Here is a 16,732-nt window from a genome sequence, read left to right on the forward strand (position 1 = left end):
AATTCCAGCTTTCAGCCCCTTCACACAAGGATTCAGTCAGGACTGTTTAATATCTTGTAACTTATTCCCTTAAACACCCCTGGGTTTGCATAGATCACCTGGAAACCAGGTGGATTTAGAAACCAGATGGTTTAGGATATAAACCATGGCAGATTTCAGCTTTTTATATGGATAAAAGCCAGTAAATACAGCTCCAGGTATCAGGATTCTAAAATACACCACAGGAGGTGGGACACAGAGCTTCAGAAAGAGCAGGAAAAATGGAAAACCAAGACTTTTTTGTTATTGATATCAAGGTTAAAAGTGGAAGTGCTGGTTTGCTGTTCCTCTGAAACTGAGATTACAGCAATCCTGACTACTGAGATGGCAGCTGATGGGAGGAATGTGGCAAAATCACAGCAGGAAACCTCAGGTTCTGCAGGAGCAGCCTGGAGACTCTTTCACTGAAACCAAATTGAAGTGGAGAATCGAAATTTTCCAGACCCTGATTTATAAGAACTTCAGAAACAAAGAAATCCATCATTACCCCTCACAACAAGTGCTGCTGTTATTTTAGAATTTCCAGTGAAATTCCTGCTTTATTGTACATTTATCTGCTTGGAGACTCTGTGCCCCCATTATTTGAAATCCCTGAGATTCTCCAAGTGATGATCATGAACTGATCCTGATCCCAATTACTTGCCCAGGCCAATCCAGTAATGACAGAGAGCTTCCACTGGAACTTCCCAAATCCAATGGCTTCCACCGCATCTTCCACCATGAAAGTATCTGCAAAGAAAACAATTCCAGTGGATTGCCTCCTTGAGAGAGAATTTTCTGCTTTAATTACTAATTAATTGGTTAATCTGCTGAAATCTCAAATATTAACAGAGCTACTTAGCTATTACACAATTCCTACTCGGGAAAATCTCGGTGTTCCTCCAAAGCCAAAATAATTCTAATTATTCCTGGAATGTTTTAATCATGTGGAGGTAAATCAGCGTGGCACCCACAAATCCAGCCCATGTTCAGCCTCTTCCTCCTGGCAGGGGCTCCTCCAGCCACTGAAATGCAGCTTTCTGTGGGGAGAAACAGCTCTGCCCCAGCCCACAGCAGTGCTGGGAGCTGCAAGGAATATTTCAATGCAACTTCTCATTATTTAAATCAATAATTTCTCCAAAACACACAAATCTTAAGTCCTGCTTCTGTTAAAAATGCTGCTGGTTGTTTCCCACTCACTGCCATGACCTCTTTATTTTGTTCCAGCTGAAGGTGCTGAGATGTCTCAAATTCCTCAAATGCAAAATGAAACGACTAAGAAAAGCACATTTTGATATTTGAGTTGTTTAAATCAATTTAAGTCTCACAGTTCTAACACTTGCATCAGTTTGAGAAGGACATTCCTCAGAAAAAGCTTTGGCTCAGAGCTGTGAGATCCCCACAACAACAAACCAGGAGGAAATCAAACAAAATCCAAGGGGTAAAGCACAGCAGAGATGTTCAGAAACAAGATTAATAACAAATTTCCACACTGTGCTAAGACCAGCCCAATATTTCTCATCCCTCCTAAAGCAGTGATGTCTCCAGGCAGGAACTGAGATGGACATTCCTGTTGTCCTCTAGGAAAAGAGGAGGCAAGAACTCTGCAGATTCATCTCAGCCTTGAAGGAGAGCCAGGTGTAGCTGCTCCAGGAGCTCTGAGCAGCTCCAGAGGGAAATTCCAGTGTGGAACAGCGGGTGGCAGCTGGATCCACAACTCCCCAAGAGGAGTATCCAGCACTGGGGACACGACAAGGAGCACAGAGAGCATCCCACAGGGAATGGCCTGATCAAACCACGATTTTCAGGTCTAACAGAGTTTCCCTGAGTAATTCTTGTTACCTGGGGATCCTTAACTTCTCCAAACCCCCTGTACCCAGCCCGACAGGGATGAAGAGATCCCACCTTTCTCCACAACCTTCTCCTCGCAGGAAAACAAGAGTCCTGCTCACCATCCGTGGGGTTGGCGAATTCCTTGGGCACTGCAGCTCCATCCCCCAGCTCCACGGGCTCCAGCTCCGTCCTCACCCCCTCGATCTGCACCTCGTGCTCTCCCGAAATTCCATCCTCCTCCGACCTCGAGCTCTCCCCCGTGCGGCGGAACTTCACCACCCTGGAACCAGAGAAAACGGGATGGATCCCTCCAGGAGCTGGCAGCTGGGTTTGGCGAGTCTTGAAGCGCTGTTTCATCAAGGTTTTTCCTCATTCTCTGTCTCCATTCCCCACTGGAAATGCTGGGATTTGTGTTTGGATGTGGTTTCAGGTATCCAACACTGGGATGGAATTTGGACACAGGGGCTGTTGTTGTGCTATCCACAAAGTTATAAAACCACAGAGGTCATAAAAATATGATGGAATGATGCATATTTAATGAGATCCATGTTTTGTGTGCCTGGATTTCATTGGAATTAGGCATTGCTGTGTCACTGCATTTCAGGGTTTTGTCCTGGCAGAAAGCACTCAAATTCCATTTTCTGAGTTGTTTTTGTGATTAGAAGTGAAGCTCATGAAATGTACCCGAATTGGAAATATTATTTATATTTTATATATTTAATATACATAATATATTTCTATTAATTAATATATTATAGTAATATATTAATATAATGATATCATATATAGTTAATATATTAATATATTCAATATTTTATATTATTTAGTGAAATACAATTACTGAGCTCATTCAGGGAATGGATGTATTTCTTTCCATCAGGATGATGATTCTGTGACTCTGCTTTCATCTGAAACAGAATTATTTAATATCTTGTCATTTATGGAATATCTGTGGACATTATAATGGAAAACCAGAATTTGCTAAATTGACACAGCTTTGATGTTTTGGTCAGAGGGATTTGCTCCCTTCCCACAGAGAAGATTCTTTTCCCATCTATGAAGTTTTCTGTGGCCAAAGATTTGGGAACAGATCCCCCAAACTTTATCTGCAGCACAGCAGAGCTTTTCCCCCTTGGAAAGTGAAAATCCCTTGGATTTAAGTGAAATAGTTTGGGAAATAGATTAAATAATCACAGAATCACAGGGAGGGGCCTTAAAGATCATTCCAGCTTTGGAGGTGATGGTTCCTACAAAAGCTGAGAATCACAAGTCCAGGCAGGGATTGCCACATTCCTCAGCACAGAAAATAAAAATATAGGTGTATAATTTAGGGATATGTGAAACAAACTGATACAAACAGAGGGAAAAAACTCCACAGGGATAATTTCTCTTCCATACTTGCCAAATTTTTCACATCTGGGACATCTCAGGGAGCTGCTGCATTTATTTGCAAAATCTCACAGCACCAAAACACCTGCACTGGAAGGGACTTCGGAACATATTCCCAGGTTTTGTTCTTAAAAATGGGGGGAAATTCTTGATAAAATAACCCCTGATTCTTTTCCCTGACAAGCTGAAGGCATCCTAACTGAGGGCTGGAAAAGAGCTGGAGTTCATGTCTGTTTTCCCAACTTATCAGGAATGTTATGGGACAGGGTGCTCTGTCATTGACACGAGCTCATGAATATTTAACACCAACTTGAAACATTCATTCCCTGCCTTGCAGAGCCCATGATTTATAAATAGGAATATGTTGCAAAACACCGGAGAATGGAGCATTAGGAAAAACGAGGTTGGTTTTAAAGCAGGCATTTGGAATTGAGGGAAAAAAAGAAGGAATTCCTGGGGTTAAAGGCACCAAAGATTTTATCGGGTTTGGGGCCGGTTTGGTTTTTTTTTTTCCGCACAGATCCAGCAACCACATCCCAAAGGCAGAGCGTTCCCGGCAAAAATCAGCATTTTCCTTGAGCAGCAGCGTTTGGCTTTCCAGAAACGCTGGGAATGCCGATGGTCCCCCCCCAAACCCACCTTGGCAGGGCAGGTTCTGCTCTGCTATTCCTCCCTGGCAGGGAGGAGGATGGCGAGATAAAACCTCCCCAGCACACCGTTATTTACAGATAAACCCCCCCGCAAAGGCGATCCCAAAATCTCCTGGAGCTCCCAGGATTTTATCCCAACCCCTGCTGATTTTTTAGCACCACCAAATCCATGCTGAGAAGGGAAAAAAAAATAATAATAATAATAAAAAAAAAAAATCCACAAGAAAAAAACAAACGAGATGAATTTATGTAACAAACGGCTCCTGCATCCCTCGGGATGCTGCACCCGGGAAGCTCCAGCGGGAAAATGGCCTTGCTTCCCAGGGCCTGAGCCGCTTCCCGGCAGAATTCCCTGGTCCCCGGCGGGATTCCCGCGGCCGGAGGGGCTGGAGCCCCCCCGGAGCTACTCACGGCAGCTGCTTCAGCTGGAACAAATCCTCCTCCATGGCCGGGCGGCGGCTGCGCTCATCGCTCCCGCATGGCGGGCTCGGGATGCGGGCTCGGGATGCGGGATGGAGCGGCTGGAAGGGCTGGAAGGGCTGGAGAGGCTGGAGAGGCTGGACAGCTCCGCAGGAACCGCCGGCCCGTGCGCACCCGCTCGGCTCGGCCGGGCTCAGCCTGGCTCGGCTCGGCTCGGCCGGGCTCAGCCTGGCTCGGCTGCTTTGGCACAGCTCAGCTCAGCATGGTTTGGCTCAGCCGGGCTCAGCTCAGCACGGCTGGGTTTAGCTCAGCTGGGCTCAGCTCGGCTCGGCTCAGCCCACCCGGACTAGTTTAGTTCAGCTCAGCGGGGTTTGGCTCGGCTCAGCTCGGCTCGGCTGGGCCCGGCTCAGCCGCGCTTCCCCCATTGCCCCGAGCGGGGCCGCAGCCGCTCCTGCCCCGCGGGCTCGGCTCGGGCCGGGGAGCGGCTGAGCCGGGAAAATCCCCCGAGCCCGGCCGAGGCCAGCAGCGCCGTGTCCCCGAGCGTCACAGCCACCGGGACCGGGAACGGCCGGGCCGGGACCCGCCCCTGCCCCGGGCAGCGCTGCCAGGGCTGGACAACTTTTACAGGAGGATTTGCCCTCAATATCCTCAGTATCCCAGCTAAACCGCCTCTGCAGCGGCCGGGACTGGAATGTGCCACTGGTTTTCAGCGCCACGGCCTCGGGCGGGCTGTGAGGGGCGGGCTGTGAGGGGCGGGCAGCGCGGGGATTCGCGGCACAGCGGGACCGGCCCGTGACCCCCGGGGATTCCCACCACAGCGGGTGTCACAGCCGGAACAGGCGCGTTACCCCCGCTACAGGCCGCTCACACCGCTACGGGCCCGCCCCCGGTACCGCCCCAGGCCCGCCCCCGGTACCGCCCCGGTACCGCCCGCCGCCAGGACCGGTCCCCGCCATAACCGGGCCCCCCCGAACCACTTCCGGCGCCGCCGCCCGGCCGGTCCGCACGCTCCTGCCGTCCCCACGGCGCCTCCCGCCCGCGCGCCCGCGTTCCGGCGCGGCCATGCTGGCGGACGGGCCGGTGCGGCGGCTGCTGCGGGCGGGGGAGGGGGCCAGGTCCGAGGGGAGGGCTCGGCTGTCACAGGAAAGGGTCGGGGTGGAGCGGGAAGAGGCTCGGGATGAGCCGGGAGGGGGCCGGGTCTGAGGGGAGGGCGGGCGGGGGGCTCGCGTTGGTCGGGGGCGAACCCTCGGCCGAGCGCTTCCTTTCCTCCTTTCCCTTGTCCCCTCACTTTCTTCATTTCCCTTTCCCCCTTCCTTTCCCATCTTCCTTTCTTCCTTTCCCTTCTCCCTTTCCCTTTCCTTCTTCCCTTCTTCCCTGCCCTTTTCCCCGCTCCGTTCCCCACATCCCCCTTCCCCTTTCCCCCTTCCCTTTGCGCTCCGGTTCCCCGGGGCAGGCCGGGCACCCGCGGCTCTCCCGCTTGCCGCAGCTCCTGACCCTGTTCCCGCAGCTCCTGACCCTGTTCCCGCTTCTCCCGTCGCAGGCACCGAGCCATGAGGAGCTGGGGGGTGCTGGGGGGCGCGGCGGCGGCGCTGGCGGCCGGCATTTACGTCCTGTGGGGCCCCATCACCGGCAGGAAGCGGCGCCGGAGAGGTACCGGAGGGCTTGGGGCTGCCAGCACCGGGAACAACCCCGGCATGTGCTTTATCCCGTTTTTCCAACCCCGGCATGTGCTTTGTCCCGTTTTTCCAGCTGGCCTCAACGCTGCGAGAGCAGCTATTGGTATTTCCCGCTGCCAGCGGGCAGGGTGGGGTGGGATTTTGGGAAGGAATTCTTCGCTGGGAGGGTGGGAGGCTCTGGCACAGCTTCTCGGGGTCTGTCCCATGCCTGGAAGTGTCCAAGGCCAGGCTGGACGGGGCTTGGAGCAGCCTGGGACAGTGGAAGGTGTTCCCTGCCCATGGCAGGGATGATCTCCAAAGATCCCTTCCAAACCATTCTGGGATTCTGTGAAAGACCAAAAATCAACTGAAATACCAAAAACTGTTAACTGATCCCCACTTAAACTAAAGAGCTATTTTTTTTTTTTTTCTGTAATTACACAGCATTCCTATTGAAACAGGATGTTTTCCCTGGATTTCGTGGTGTAAACTCTTGTAATTCTCTTTGCAGGGCTTGTCCCGGGCCTCCTGAACCTGGGCAACACTTGTTTCATGAATTCCCTGCTCCAGGGCTTGTCCTCCTGCCCCTCCTTCATCAGATGGCTGGAGGAGTTCACAGCACAGTACAGGACAGAGCAGGAGAAATCCCAGGAACATCAGCAACACCTGTCAGTGACTTTGCTGCAGCTCCTGAGAGGTACTGAGACATTTTCCTGTTGTGGGATAAAATACTGGAGGAGAAATGTTGTCATTTTCAGCCTCTTCTCCCAAAGAAAGAAGCTCGTGTTGTTTCTATTCTCTATTTTATTTCCCTCTGTAATTTCCAACCCCTTGGCCAAAGCTCAGCCACTTTTCACAGAAGGGTTGAATTCCATCAAATTCAAGAAATTTAGAATTCTATAAAAAAATCATTAGCAAATAAATTCAGCTTTTGTTTGTTTGTTTTTGGTTTTTTATTTTGTTTGTTTTCCCAAGCTTACTATTTTCCCAAAAAACTAGGACTAATCAACCACACTTTGCAAGGTTTTGGGTAAAATTATTAAAGATTTGAAGCTCAAGGTGATTCATTTCTGGGCTAAATTAATCTCTGACCCCCTCAAGTGATCCCCTAGCTTCCCTCACAGGGTTGTTTTTAAAGGAAATCCCTTGGAAGTTCTGCCTTGGGATGTTCCTGTGGTGTGAGGCTGGTGGTGCTTTAGCCCTGTTGGATTTTCACCCATTTTTGGCTCCTCCTGACAATCCTGCATTCCCTTCTCCAGCTTTATCCTGCCAGGAGGTGACAGAGGATGATGTCCTGGATGCCAGCTGCCTGCTGGAGGTGCTGAGGATGAACAGGTGGCAGATCTCCTCCTTTGAGGAGCAGGTGAGAGCGCAGGAATTTGGGAAAATCCCCGCTGTTCCCCCTTGGGCTGGGATCCCCCAGAGCTGGAGCTGTCAGATCTGAATCCTGCTTCCAAAAAGTGGTGGAAAACATCCACAGGTTGGGAATGGGGCTTTCAATGTGCTAGGATATTCCTCAGGGAATTCCTGGCTGCTTCCAAACCTTGTCATCACCAACAGGGCCAGGAATATTAAACCTGAGCAGATCCAGCCCTGATTTCCCTATGGATAATGGATCTGTGCTCTGCTCCCAGGGATGGACTCCAGATTTCCAATCTTTTCAGTAATCCTAATGATTACCAATTCTTTTTAGTATTTCCAATGCACTCCATCAATTATCCCCACTCCTAAACTATATTCCTGATTTCCAAGGATAGATTTCAATTATGTTTCCCTCGAAATTGAGGAAAACAGGGATCTGGGAATTCATTTGGAAGTACTTTTTACTCCCAAGAGTTTTAGTTCCTTGTGAGTTCATATGGCCCAGGATGTCTTTAGTGCCTTGTGCTGTTAGGAGGCTTTTGGGCACAAATATATTCAATACTAACACAAATATAATAATTATAATAAATATATAATGCAATATATAAAAATATAGAATTATAATAAATATATTTATAATAAATATTATAATATTATATACAAATATATAATAACAAATATATTTAATATTGTGATTGATATGCTTTATTGTATATTATATTTATTGTGTACTCATGTTTATAAATATAAATCCAGGCTCTGAGCTGTAATTTTTCCTTAATTTCCTGTGAAATTCCAGCCCTCCTGGAATGTTTTCTTGATGTCTCTTGGTTCTGAATCCATTTTTAGGACGCCCATGAGCTGTTCCATGTCCTGACCTCTTCCCTGGAGGACGAACGGGATCGGCAGCCCCGTGTGACCCATCTGTTTGATGTGCATTCCCTGGAGGTGATCCCTCTTCATTTCCTTAGCAGAAATTCCTGGGATCTGCCCACATTCCCAAGCAGAAAGTGTCAGTGTTTAGGATATTTTGATTCTGTTCCCAAAGCTGTTCTTTAATCCTTTGATAGGAACTCATCAATAAGTCGAATTTAAAGAATTCTCGGGTTTTACAAAGAAAATAGCTTTGAATTTTCAGTGTTCCTGATTTCCTGAGGGGTTTTGCACCCTAAATCCATGGCATGTAGGGATTTAAATCAGTCCCTCCAGGCAGTTACTCTGATCTCTAGTTCCCACCTGAAAAAGGGTTGAAAACTGCAAAAAGGGTATTTCTGGAAGAGTTTGATGGAGGTAAAATTGATTTTATTCTCCAGCTTGCTGATACACTGATGCAGATTTAAAATATCTGGTTTTGCCTAAAATACAGACAAAAAAAAAGGACAAAATCTCCTATTTTAGTGTTCTGAAGCAGAGAATTCTGCAGGTTAATGATTCCTTTTATGAGTAACTGTCAATTACAAATTTATTTTGTACCAGGTTTTTTTTTGTTCTTCAAATATAAAGAGCCACTGAGATTCCCACAATTTTTCTAATGCCAGAAAAGCCAATTAGGGATGAAATAGGAACACATTTAATACTTCATGTATTAAATTTCTAAATCTTTTCTGTGTTGCTGAGGCAGGGTTAATGAAATGTTTTTATCTCTTTCTGTAGCAACCAGAAATAACCCAAAAGCAAATAAGCTGCAGGACAAGAGGTAGGATTTTATCCCTTCTGGATATTCTGAATATTCATAGGATAGTTTTGTTTATTATAATTTTAATTGTACTAAACTGAATTAGAAGTCAAAAATATAAATAATCCTCCATTAATTATTAATCACTGGGACAAAAATGTGCTTTGGAAGCATTAATTTTGTTACTGCAGGGCAAAAACTTGGGATTGGAGTGATGAAAGTGGACGGATGGGAAAATCCGAGGACAATTTTTGTGTTGCAGGCTCTCTTCCTCCTGTGACCAGCAACTGGAAATCTCAGCACCCTTTCCATGGAAGGCTGACCAGCAACATGGTCTGCAAACACTGTGAGCACCAGGTGTGGAAACAGATAATATTTTATATTATTATTATTAATATCTGTGTCATGTGAGAAGGGATTTCCAGCACTCAGAGTGCATCCTGGAACTGTCATCCCTTGGTCATGAGCAAGGATTTATCCCTAAATGGGCTAAAAAAATTCATGTGATGCACATTTTGGGGGTAACAACTGCCTCACAGAACAGAATAATTGATGGTTTACTCTCTTGCAGAATTAACAATTAATTAGTTAATAATATTACCTGAAAATCCACTCACATGGGTGAGTTTAGAACTTGCTGCTCATTCCACACATTTTGCAGAGGCACTTTAAAGTCCAGTTATCCCAAGTAAAGAGATGAAGATAACCTGGATAAAGGAAAAAAAGAAATACAGAAAATAAACCTAATTTATAGCCCAAACCAAGAGAACATTTGTATTTTATTTCCCAAAACCTTGCAGACAAATTGGAGTGAACAGGAGGAGGCCGAGCAGAACATTCCTGGTGTTCCCTGGCACAGCTGGGAACCTTGGGGGGTTTGAATCCTGTTCCACCAGGGAATTATGGACAGCAGGGGGAACAAGGTCATTTTGGGAGAGTTGGATTTTTTGGGCACTGGCAGAAATCCTGGCTCTGGAATGTTCTCTTGCAGAGCCCTGTGAGGTTCGACACCTTCGACAGCCTCTCCCTGAGCATTCCAGCGGCTGTGTGGGTACGTATCCCACTGCTCCCTCATCCATCCTGCCCTTCCCAGGGCCTTTCCCAGCTGCACAGGGCATTCAGAACTATTTTAGGACTTGATTTTCCTGCTCTTTAATAATCCTGTGCTGCTGCAGGACCTTCTCCCTAACGGGTGGTGCCAGGTTCTGATGAATCCAACAAACGGAACTTGGTGACGCCACCAGAGCTTTCTGTTTCTCCTGGTGGAGGATTTGGTCTTTCCTTTGGAATTTGAAGAGCCCAGGTCACTTCCCAAGGGCTGCTTCCCATCCTGGGAAGGTGATTTTTCAATTGGGGTTCCCCTGGCAGGTCACACCTTACCCCATCCAGGCTTTTCCAGCTGGTGATTTCAACTGGGAATTGTTTCCATTTCTTTCTGCCTCTGAAAAACTTCAAATGACAAAACATTGTGGACTTTTTGGGGGCAACATCTGCAGGATATTTTTGGACTGTAAGAGTTTGTTATGGTAGTGTCTGGTAGTGATTTCTTTCCACTGCTGCTTGTACTCATGAAAATTGTGATTCCTACTTGCAGAGTGCCCTCCTGGAGAGCCAGGATTGGGATTCAGACACATCTTCTGCTCTTTGTGTTTTGTTTTATCCAATCTTTGACAGGGCAGGATATGAGGGAGGGCAGGAAGGAGGCCTAAATTCCATTAAAAGCTGTATATCTCCTATGGAGAGGGCCAGAGAGCATAAAGTGAGCCCTGAAGTGCTGGAATGAGAGATAAATAGGAACAGGACAGGAATCTGTGCTTTAAAACCCCACTGAAGGGCTCACACGTGGAATCACTGCTGTTGTTATCAAAAGGCTGTAAAGTTTTCCATGTTTACTCCAGCCTAAGGGAAGATCCCCACAGTTCCATCGTCACCCATTTAGTCAGTTCTTTCATGAAATAAATCTGCAGTTCTGTAGTTTTTCTATGGAAGAAATCCTTCAAAATCCATTCCCAAAATCCAGCGGAATGCACCCTAAAATTCCTGCAAATAATTCTGGCTTTTCTTGGCACTCAGGGTCGTCCCATGACACTGGACCACTGCCTCCATCACTTCATCTCCTCTGAGTCTGTGAAGGATGTTGTGTGTGACAACTGCACCAAAGTAGGTCCCTTTGATTCCTGTCACTTTAATTCCTGTCACCTCCCTGCTCAGTTTTGAGCCTGCTGACACAATCCTGGCTTCACTTTCCACCTCCTTTTTCTTCAGGACTTGGGGAAAGCCTCTGGGATTTCAGATATTTAACAAGGAGCTGTTACCTCACAGAATATTTGAGGCTTTACTGACTACTGCTGTTACCAAATCTACAAATATTTTATTCTGTAGTTGCCAGGTATCTCCAGGGATATTTTTATTTTACTCTGGTATTGTTTAAAAATCAACAGAAGAGGTGAAGGAGTGCAGTTCTGAGTGAACGGAGTTCTCTAAATGCTCATTTCTGCTTGATTTTGGTTTAGAATTTTGGTCCTTAGGATCCTTTAGGAATTCTGAAGAGCTTCCCTGGGTGTAATTAATGCACTGATCATAAAACAGACAATTAATTGCTCCTGTTAATTACTCCCCCTTTTCATTCCAGATCCAGGCAGAAGGAATTCTGAATGGACAGAGCATAGAAAACCAGAGAACGACGTTTGTTAAGCAATTAAAGTTAGGAAAGGTGAGGCAAAAAAAACCCCTCCAAATTTCCTAAATCTTGTCACGTAGTAACTTCTCTCTTTGAGCTGGTTGTGTCCATTTCTTGCTATTTACACCACAAATGTTTTACTTTTCAAGGTAAGCTCACCTGGCAAATAATCTGTGGGCATTGAGGCCTCAGGTCAGCAAAATATCAAACATTAAACACTTAAAGGATGTGATTATTCTCCTGTTATTTAGCAAAACATTTAAATGTGAGTTTGGCTCAGTGGCATTTCTTAGATTTTACATTAATTCTTCGGTGAGCAAATTGATTTATATTTACAGAGTTTGTAGCATCTTCAGCAATTCCACATTTCAGAGAAATTAAAATATTCTAAATACAGCTGGTGAGTAAACATCAGGTGTGGTTTCTATGAGGAAACTCATTTTTTTTCTCTGTAATCTTGTCATACAAAGGCCAACATGGCACTTTTGTGTAATTAAAAGCCTCAGATGATAATAATAATAATAATAATAATAATAATAATAATAATAATAATAATAATGTACTTCTTGCTGCAGCAATGATTTTGAATTTCTGCTCTTTATAACACTTAATGTTTTTGGTTTTCCCCTGTGCAAAGCCATTAATTATTGGGGATTAGGAGATACCAGGAATCTCACAAGAATTATTGTCAAATTTTAAGGTCATTGTTGCCACTGAGCTTACACAGAGATAAGGGAAATGCATTTCCTTATTCCCTGGACTTACCACCTGTTTCTTTCCATGCAAAATGTGGATTCTCCTTTCCTGAACTCATTCCTGAAGCTGCCCCAGTGTTTGTGCATCCACCTGCAAAGGCTGAGCTGGTCAAACCAGGGCACTCCCCTGAAGAGACACGAACACGTCCAGTTCAACGAGTTCCTGGTCATGGACATCTACAAATATCGGGTTCCTGGGCCCAAATCCAGCCAGGAACAGCTCAGCCAGAAAAACTCTGAGGAGATAACCCCTGGAATAAAGGATGGGAGAGCAGGGAAACCTTCAGGTACCTCCTTTGCCAATAAAATAGTTCAGCTCTTTCTGCATTTCAGGGATCAAACACTCTCTGTAGGATCAAGCCATGAGCAGCATCTTGATGTGGGGCTCTGCAAAGAGGACAGAAATCCCTTTGCCATTCCCAAATTTACAGTTCAGTTTGGATAATTTCATTTTGATCCTGCTAAATATATATATTAAAAAAAAATAAAAATTACAAAACACAGCACAGAATTCATATATTTTATGTCCAAAAGTGTGTTGAACTTGGGTTGTGTCAGTGTTCTTCTTGTTGGGGATTTCAGGACAAGCAGAGAAGGAATCCTGGGAATGGTGAATTCATCAAAATCAGTTTTGGTGTGTCCTTAGGCATCTCAGTATTCCTTTGGTTGGGATTTTGGACATGGGGGCATTTCCATATTCATGTAAAATGAATTTGAATAAAATATCTATTGCCTTTGGCAATTAAAATCAATAAAAATCTCCCATGATGAAAGGCACTGCAGGAGCAGGGGTGCTGTTCTTAGCATTAAAGTTAAATCCCTGCATTTCTCCTTCCTCTGGCAGATGCAGAACAACCAGCTGGTACCAAGCCTCTCTTCATGAATGGTGCCTCCTCTTCCTCCTCCACTTCCTCATTTTTAATGTCCCCAGGAGCTTTCCCACTTGCTGCATTCCCTGAGTGCAGGTAAGTTAGAGATTTGTACCTTCCCTCTTCATTTCTGTCCTTCAAATTGCCTCCCTTTCTTCTGTCCTCCTCACAGAATGTAACCTTTGTCCCAGCTCCTGTGCTTGTCTCTTGGGTGATTTTTAGTCCTGGGAAAGGCAGTGGGGCAAGTTGAAAGCAAAACTCAAGATCGCCTTCCGCTGGTTCATGGTGCAGTAAATCCTTCTGCACAGCCATAATCTCACTGCTGCTGGCTTCCTCTAGCCTTTCCTTCATTTTCAAATGGTTGTAAGAAACCCACAGGGGTTTGGTTTTTTTTCTCAGATGTTGCAACTGCAGTGATTCCACCCTTGGGGCTTCTTTTACATAGAATTCCAGGATGGTTTGGGTTGGTAGGGAACCATCCAGTGCAGTCCTCTTCCCATGGGCAGGGACACCTTCCACTATCCCAGGTCTCTCCAAACCCCATCCAGCCTTGTGCTTGAGTACGTCCAGGGATGGAGCAGCAGCTTTGAATCCCATAATCCCAGAATGGTTTGGGTTGAGAGGAGACTTGGAGATCATCCACCCCTGCTATGGGCACCTTCCACTATCCCAGGTTGCTCCAAACCCCATCCAACCTGTCCTTGGACACTTCCAGGGGATGGAGCAGCAGGAAAAAAGCAGTTTGGATCACAGAACGGTTTGGGTTGGACGGGAACTTGGAGATCCCATCCCACCACCGTGCAGGGACATCTTCCACTAGATCCACATTCCACCCACCTTCCCTCCACGGCAATTCCCCTCAGGGAGCCCCAGCCTTGCTCCAGGCAGGAACTGTGCGTGTGCTGTGGTGCGTGGCCGGGCTGACCCGTGTCCCCGCAGGGCCCCGCTGTACCTGTACCGCCTGATGGCCGTGGTGGTGCACCACGGGGACATGCACTCGGGACACTTCGTCACCTTCCGGCGCGCGCCGGGCGCCCGCGGCAGCCAGTGGCTCTGGATCTCGGACGAATCCGTGCGCAGGGCCAGCCTGCACGAGGTGCTGGCTGCCAGCGCCTACCTGCTGTTCTACGAGCGCGTGCACGGCCGGGCCCAGCCCCAGAGCTGAGCCGGGAGCGCCGGCATCATCCCGAGCCCTCGGATCGCGCCTCTCCGTTATGCAAACCTCCCCCTCTCCCCAGGCTCCCTTCCCCGTGGGAGCAGCTGGGAATTGGGGTTTGTACCCAAATCCCGCTGTCCCAGCCCGTGCAGCCCCGGGTGTGTGTTGAGAAGCGTTTTCCTGCCTTGTCCCAAGGCTCTGTTCTGTGTCCTTTTCCCAGGGAGATGCTTTATCCCACGCATTTCGTTTCCCCAGGGCCTGGAGAGGGGTTGTGATGTCAAGCTGCTGTTGAAGAGCCCATCCCAATCCCTCCCCTGGCACCTCCATTATGCACCAGCCCCATTCCCTGTGGCAATGGCTGGGAATTGTGTTTTGTACCAAAATTCCTGGAGCTGTTCCAATGTCCAGCCCCGAGCGTGTGTTGGGGAGCCTTTGTCTGCCAGGCAGGGATTTTATCCCAAGGCTCTATTCCCAATGTTTCCTAGTGGGGAGCCCTGGGAGGGGGCGAGGGGAAGCTGCTGTTGGCCATGATTTAAGACACAAAGTGCCTTGAGCTTCCCTGAACAGCTGCATTGCCACTGGCCCAGCCCTCTGCATGCCCACCGTGTCCTGGGAATGCCTCACAGCCACAGGATGAACCCATGGAATCACATTTCTCCTGACCTATCAAGGCATCTCCACAAACGGCCCCGATCCAAAAGATTTCCCTGTTCACACGATTTTCCTCCCACTGCCCCTTCTTTATAAAGTCCTTCTCCTGATTTAAATTGCTTTATCCAGGAGATAATTTTGTATCTATTAAGAGTTGAAACCTTAATTTATTGCTCCATACCTTTGGAATATAGCTGGAATCAGCACATGGAAGTGTTTGCTAGTGCTCAGTGTTGTCATTTCCTTCAGCACTGTTGAATCCAGTTGTTTTGTAGCATCCACTACAACTTTTAATGCTGTGATTTCCAAGCTGCTGTCATTGTTCTAGACTTGCCCTTCCCATTTGATTGCTGGAATTCTATTATGGATTGCTATTCCCAGCACTGGGATCCACGCTCCTGGCTTGCAGCTGAGCTGTAGAGCAGCCCCTGGTCTTGTTAAATGGAATATAAACAACAGGGCCAGGACTGGTGGGCACTTACTGGTCTCATGAAGAAATCTGGGAGTCCTGCATCAGCTCCAGGCTGCCATGTAAATAGAAATAAGGGGAATTCTGCTGCTCTGGATTGTTTGATGTATAAAAAAAAAAAAAAAAGCAAATTAAAAAAAAAAATCCCAAAGCCCAGAGTGAGAAGCAGCAAAAATCCTCCTTTCAAAGTCTGCTTTTAAATGACCAGGAATAAAATATGTAGGTTGTTTTTAGCTCTTTTCTGTCCTTATAAGCTTGGAGGAGAAAAAATCTCTCATCAGACAAGCTTTTTTCAGTGTGAAGTTTTCAAATAACAACTGTCTTAAATAGTTTTTTTTTTTAGGGCAACTTTGTACCTCATGAATTCATAGTGCTGCCCAAAGCTCGGGGGTGTTCACACTTCCTCAGGAGAGGCTCCAAACCAGCCAAAGCAGGAGTGGTGAAATGGATATGCAAAATTATTTACACAACTCATCATTCCTGAGCCTGGAGCACAATTCCTGGCCCAGGTGAAGCTCATAGTACATAAATATTGATAAATCCACTGCTGGGCTGGGTCCTGGTTCCTGGCTGTGCTGCATGAGCAGTAGTTTGGTTTTAACCTGTTTTAAGTAAGAGAAAACCAAGAGAACTAACAAAAAAAAAACCAACCAAACCAACCTTCAAGGATGCAAAATGCCAAAAATTTGCTCTGGCCATTGAAGGCAGAGCTGCCAGAGCTGGAGAAGGAGCCAGCCCTCCCTACTGGGAGCCACCTAAAACCATCACCCCAACATCTCCCTGCAGCAGATCCGCCCCTGCACCTCAGAACTGGAACCATTTCCAGTGCCAGCAGTGGCTGTCCTGCATTATCCACGCTCACCACTCTGCCTGGGGGGTTTCCCTGGATTTGGGAGCTCAGCTGAGCAGCCCCTTGGCTCAGTTGTGCTGGAGGAGGGGCAGAGGACACGCACACTATGGACTGAAAGCTGAAATGTGGCAGCTGGGACAGGGACAAAGTCAGCTCTTCCTGCACAGCCAGGTTTTCTTTTGCCAAGAGCTGTTTCCCTGGGCTGTGGGTTGACTCTGGATCTTCCTCAAGGGCTATCAAGGGGAGGGCTGAGCCTTTTTTCTGGCTTTGCCTGGTGGGGAGGAGTGGATGGGCTTGGTT

The 16,732-nt window shown here is 47.1% G+C and overlaps 2 protein-coding genes and 1 long non-coding RNA gene across 11 annotated transcripts in view; 1 reads left to right on the forward strand and 2 right to left on the reverse strand.

Annotated features, from left to right (window-relative positions):
- The window catches only part of SVOP (SV2 related protein), a 19,421-nt gene extending 14,117 nt beyond the window's left edge, over window positions 1–5,304 (reverse strand). For all 6 annotated transcript variants that reach the window (XR_002868148.2, XR_015277774.1, XR_015277773.1 and 3 more), the window contains exons 1-3: window positions 4,302–5,304; window positions 1,971–2,131; window positions 683–768 (exon numbers count right to left, since the gene is read on the reverse strand). Coding sequence is in view for 1 of the 6 variants with exons in the window: in XM_023937398.2 (XP_023793166.1) it covers window positions 683–768; window positions 1,971–2,131; window positions 4,302–4,336 (282 nt within the window). In the remaining 5 variants the exon portion in view is untranslated. The remainder of the gene's footprint in view (window positions 1–682; window positions 769–1,970; window positions 2,132–4,301) is intronic.
- USP30 (ubiquitin specific peptidase 30) lies at window positions 5,249–15,813 on the forward strand. Of its 4 annotated transcripts, none has more exons than XM_086856077.1 (13): window positions 5,249–5,390; window positions 5,851–5,960; window positions 6,477–6,662; window positions 7,225–7,328; window positions 8,177–8,275; window positions 8,981–9,023; window positions 9,265–9,359; window positions 9,994–10,053; window positions 11,076–11,162; window positions 11,635–11,715; window positions 12,505–12,724; window positions 13,282–13,402; window positions 14,246–15,813. In XM_086856077.1, exons 2-13 carry the CDS (start codon window positions 5,861–5,863, stop codon window positions 14,469–14,471), a joined length of 1,422 nt encoding a protein of 473 aa, XP_086712203.1. In that variant the 5' UTR covers window positions 5,249–5,390; window positions 5,851–5,860; the 3' UTR covers window positions 14,472–15,813. The 4 variants fall into 4 exon arrangements, with proteins under 4 accessions (XP_086712203.1, XP_086712205.1, XP_086712204.1 ...); XM_086856079.1 differs by having other exon boundaries at window positions 5,309–5,425; window positions 5,818–5,960; XM_086856078.1 differs by having other exon boundaries at window positions 5,338–5,390; window positions 5,818–5,960.
- On the reverse strand, window positions 8,010–9,709 carry LOC147649884 (uncharacterized). Its single transcript, XR_015277777.1, has 2 exons — window positions 9,604–9,709; window positions 8,010–8,314 (listed from the first exon to the last, which is right to left on the reverse strand). It is a non-coding gene; the product is annotated as an uncharacterized LOC147649884 (long non-coding RNA).
- Window positions 15,814–16,732: the final 919 nt, after the last annotated feature.

This window comes from Cyanistes caeruleus, chromosome 18 (genome assembly GCF_971803275.1).
Source record: "Cyanistes caeruleus chromosome 18, bCyaCae1.hap1.1, whole genome shotgun sequence".
NCBI lineage: Eukaryota > Metazoa > Chordata > Aves > Passeriformes > Paridae > Cyanistes > Cyanistes caeruleus.

What these genes read in the sequence shown, in the direction of transcription:
- USP30 (XM_086856076.1), top strand. Translation starts at nt 5,373, where the DNA reads ATGCTGGCGGACGGGCCGGTGCGGCGGCTGCTGCGGGCGGGGGAGGGG. An exon ending in CGGGCGGGGGAGGGGGCCAG is followed by an intron (nt 5,426 to 5,850) that starts GTCCGAGGGGAG and finishes CTCCCGTCGCAG; the next exon opens with GCACCGAGCCATGAGGAGCT. An exon ending in GCTGCATTCCCTGAGTGCAG is followed by an intron (nt 13,403 to 14,245) that starts GTAAGTTAGAGA and finishes GTGTCCCCGCAG; the next exon opens with GGCCCCGCTGTACCTGTACC.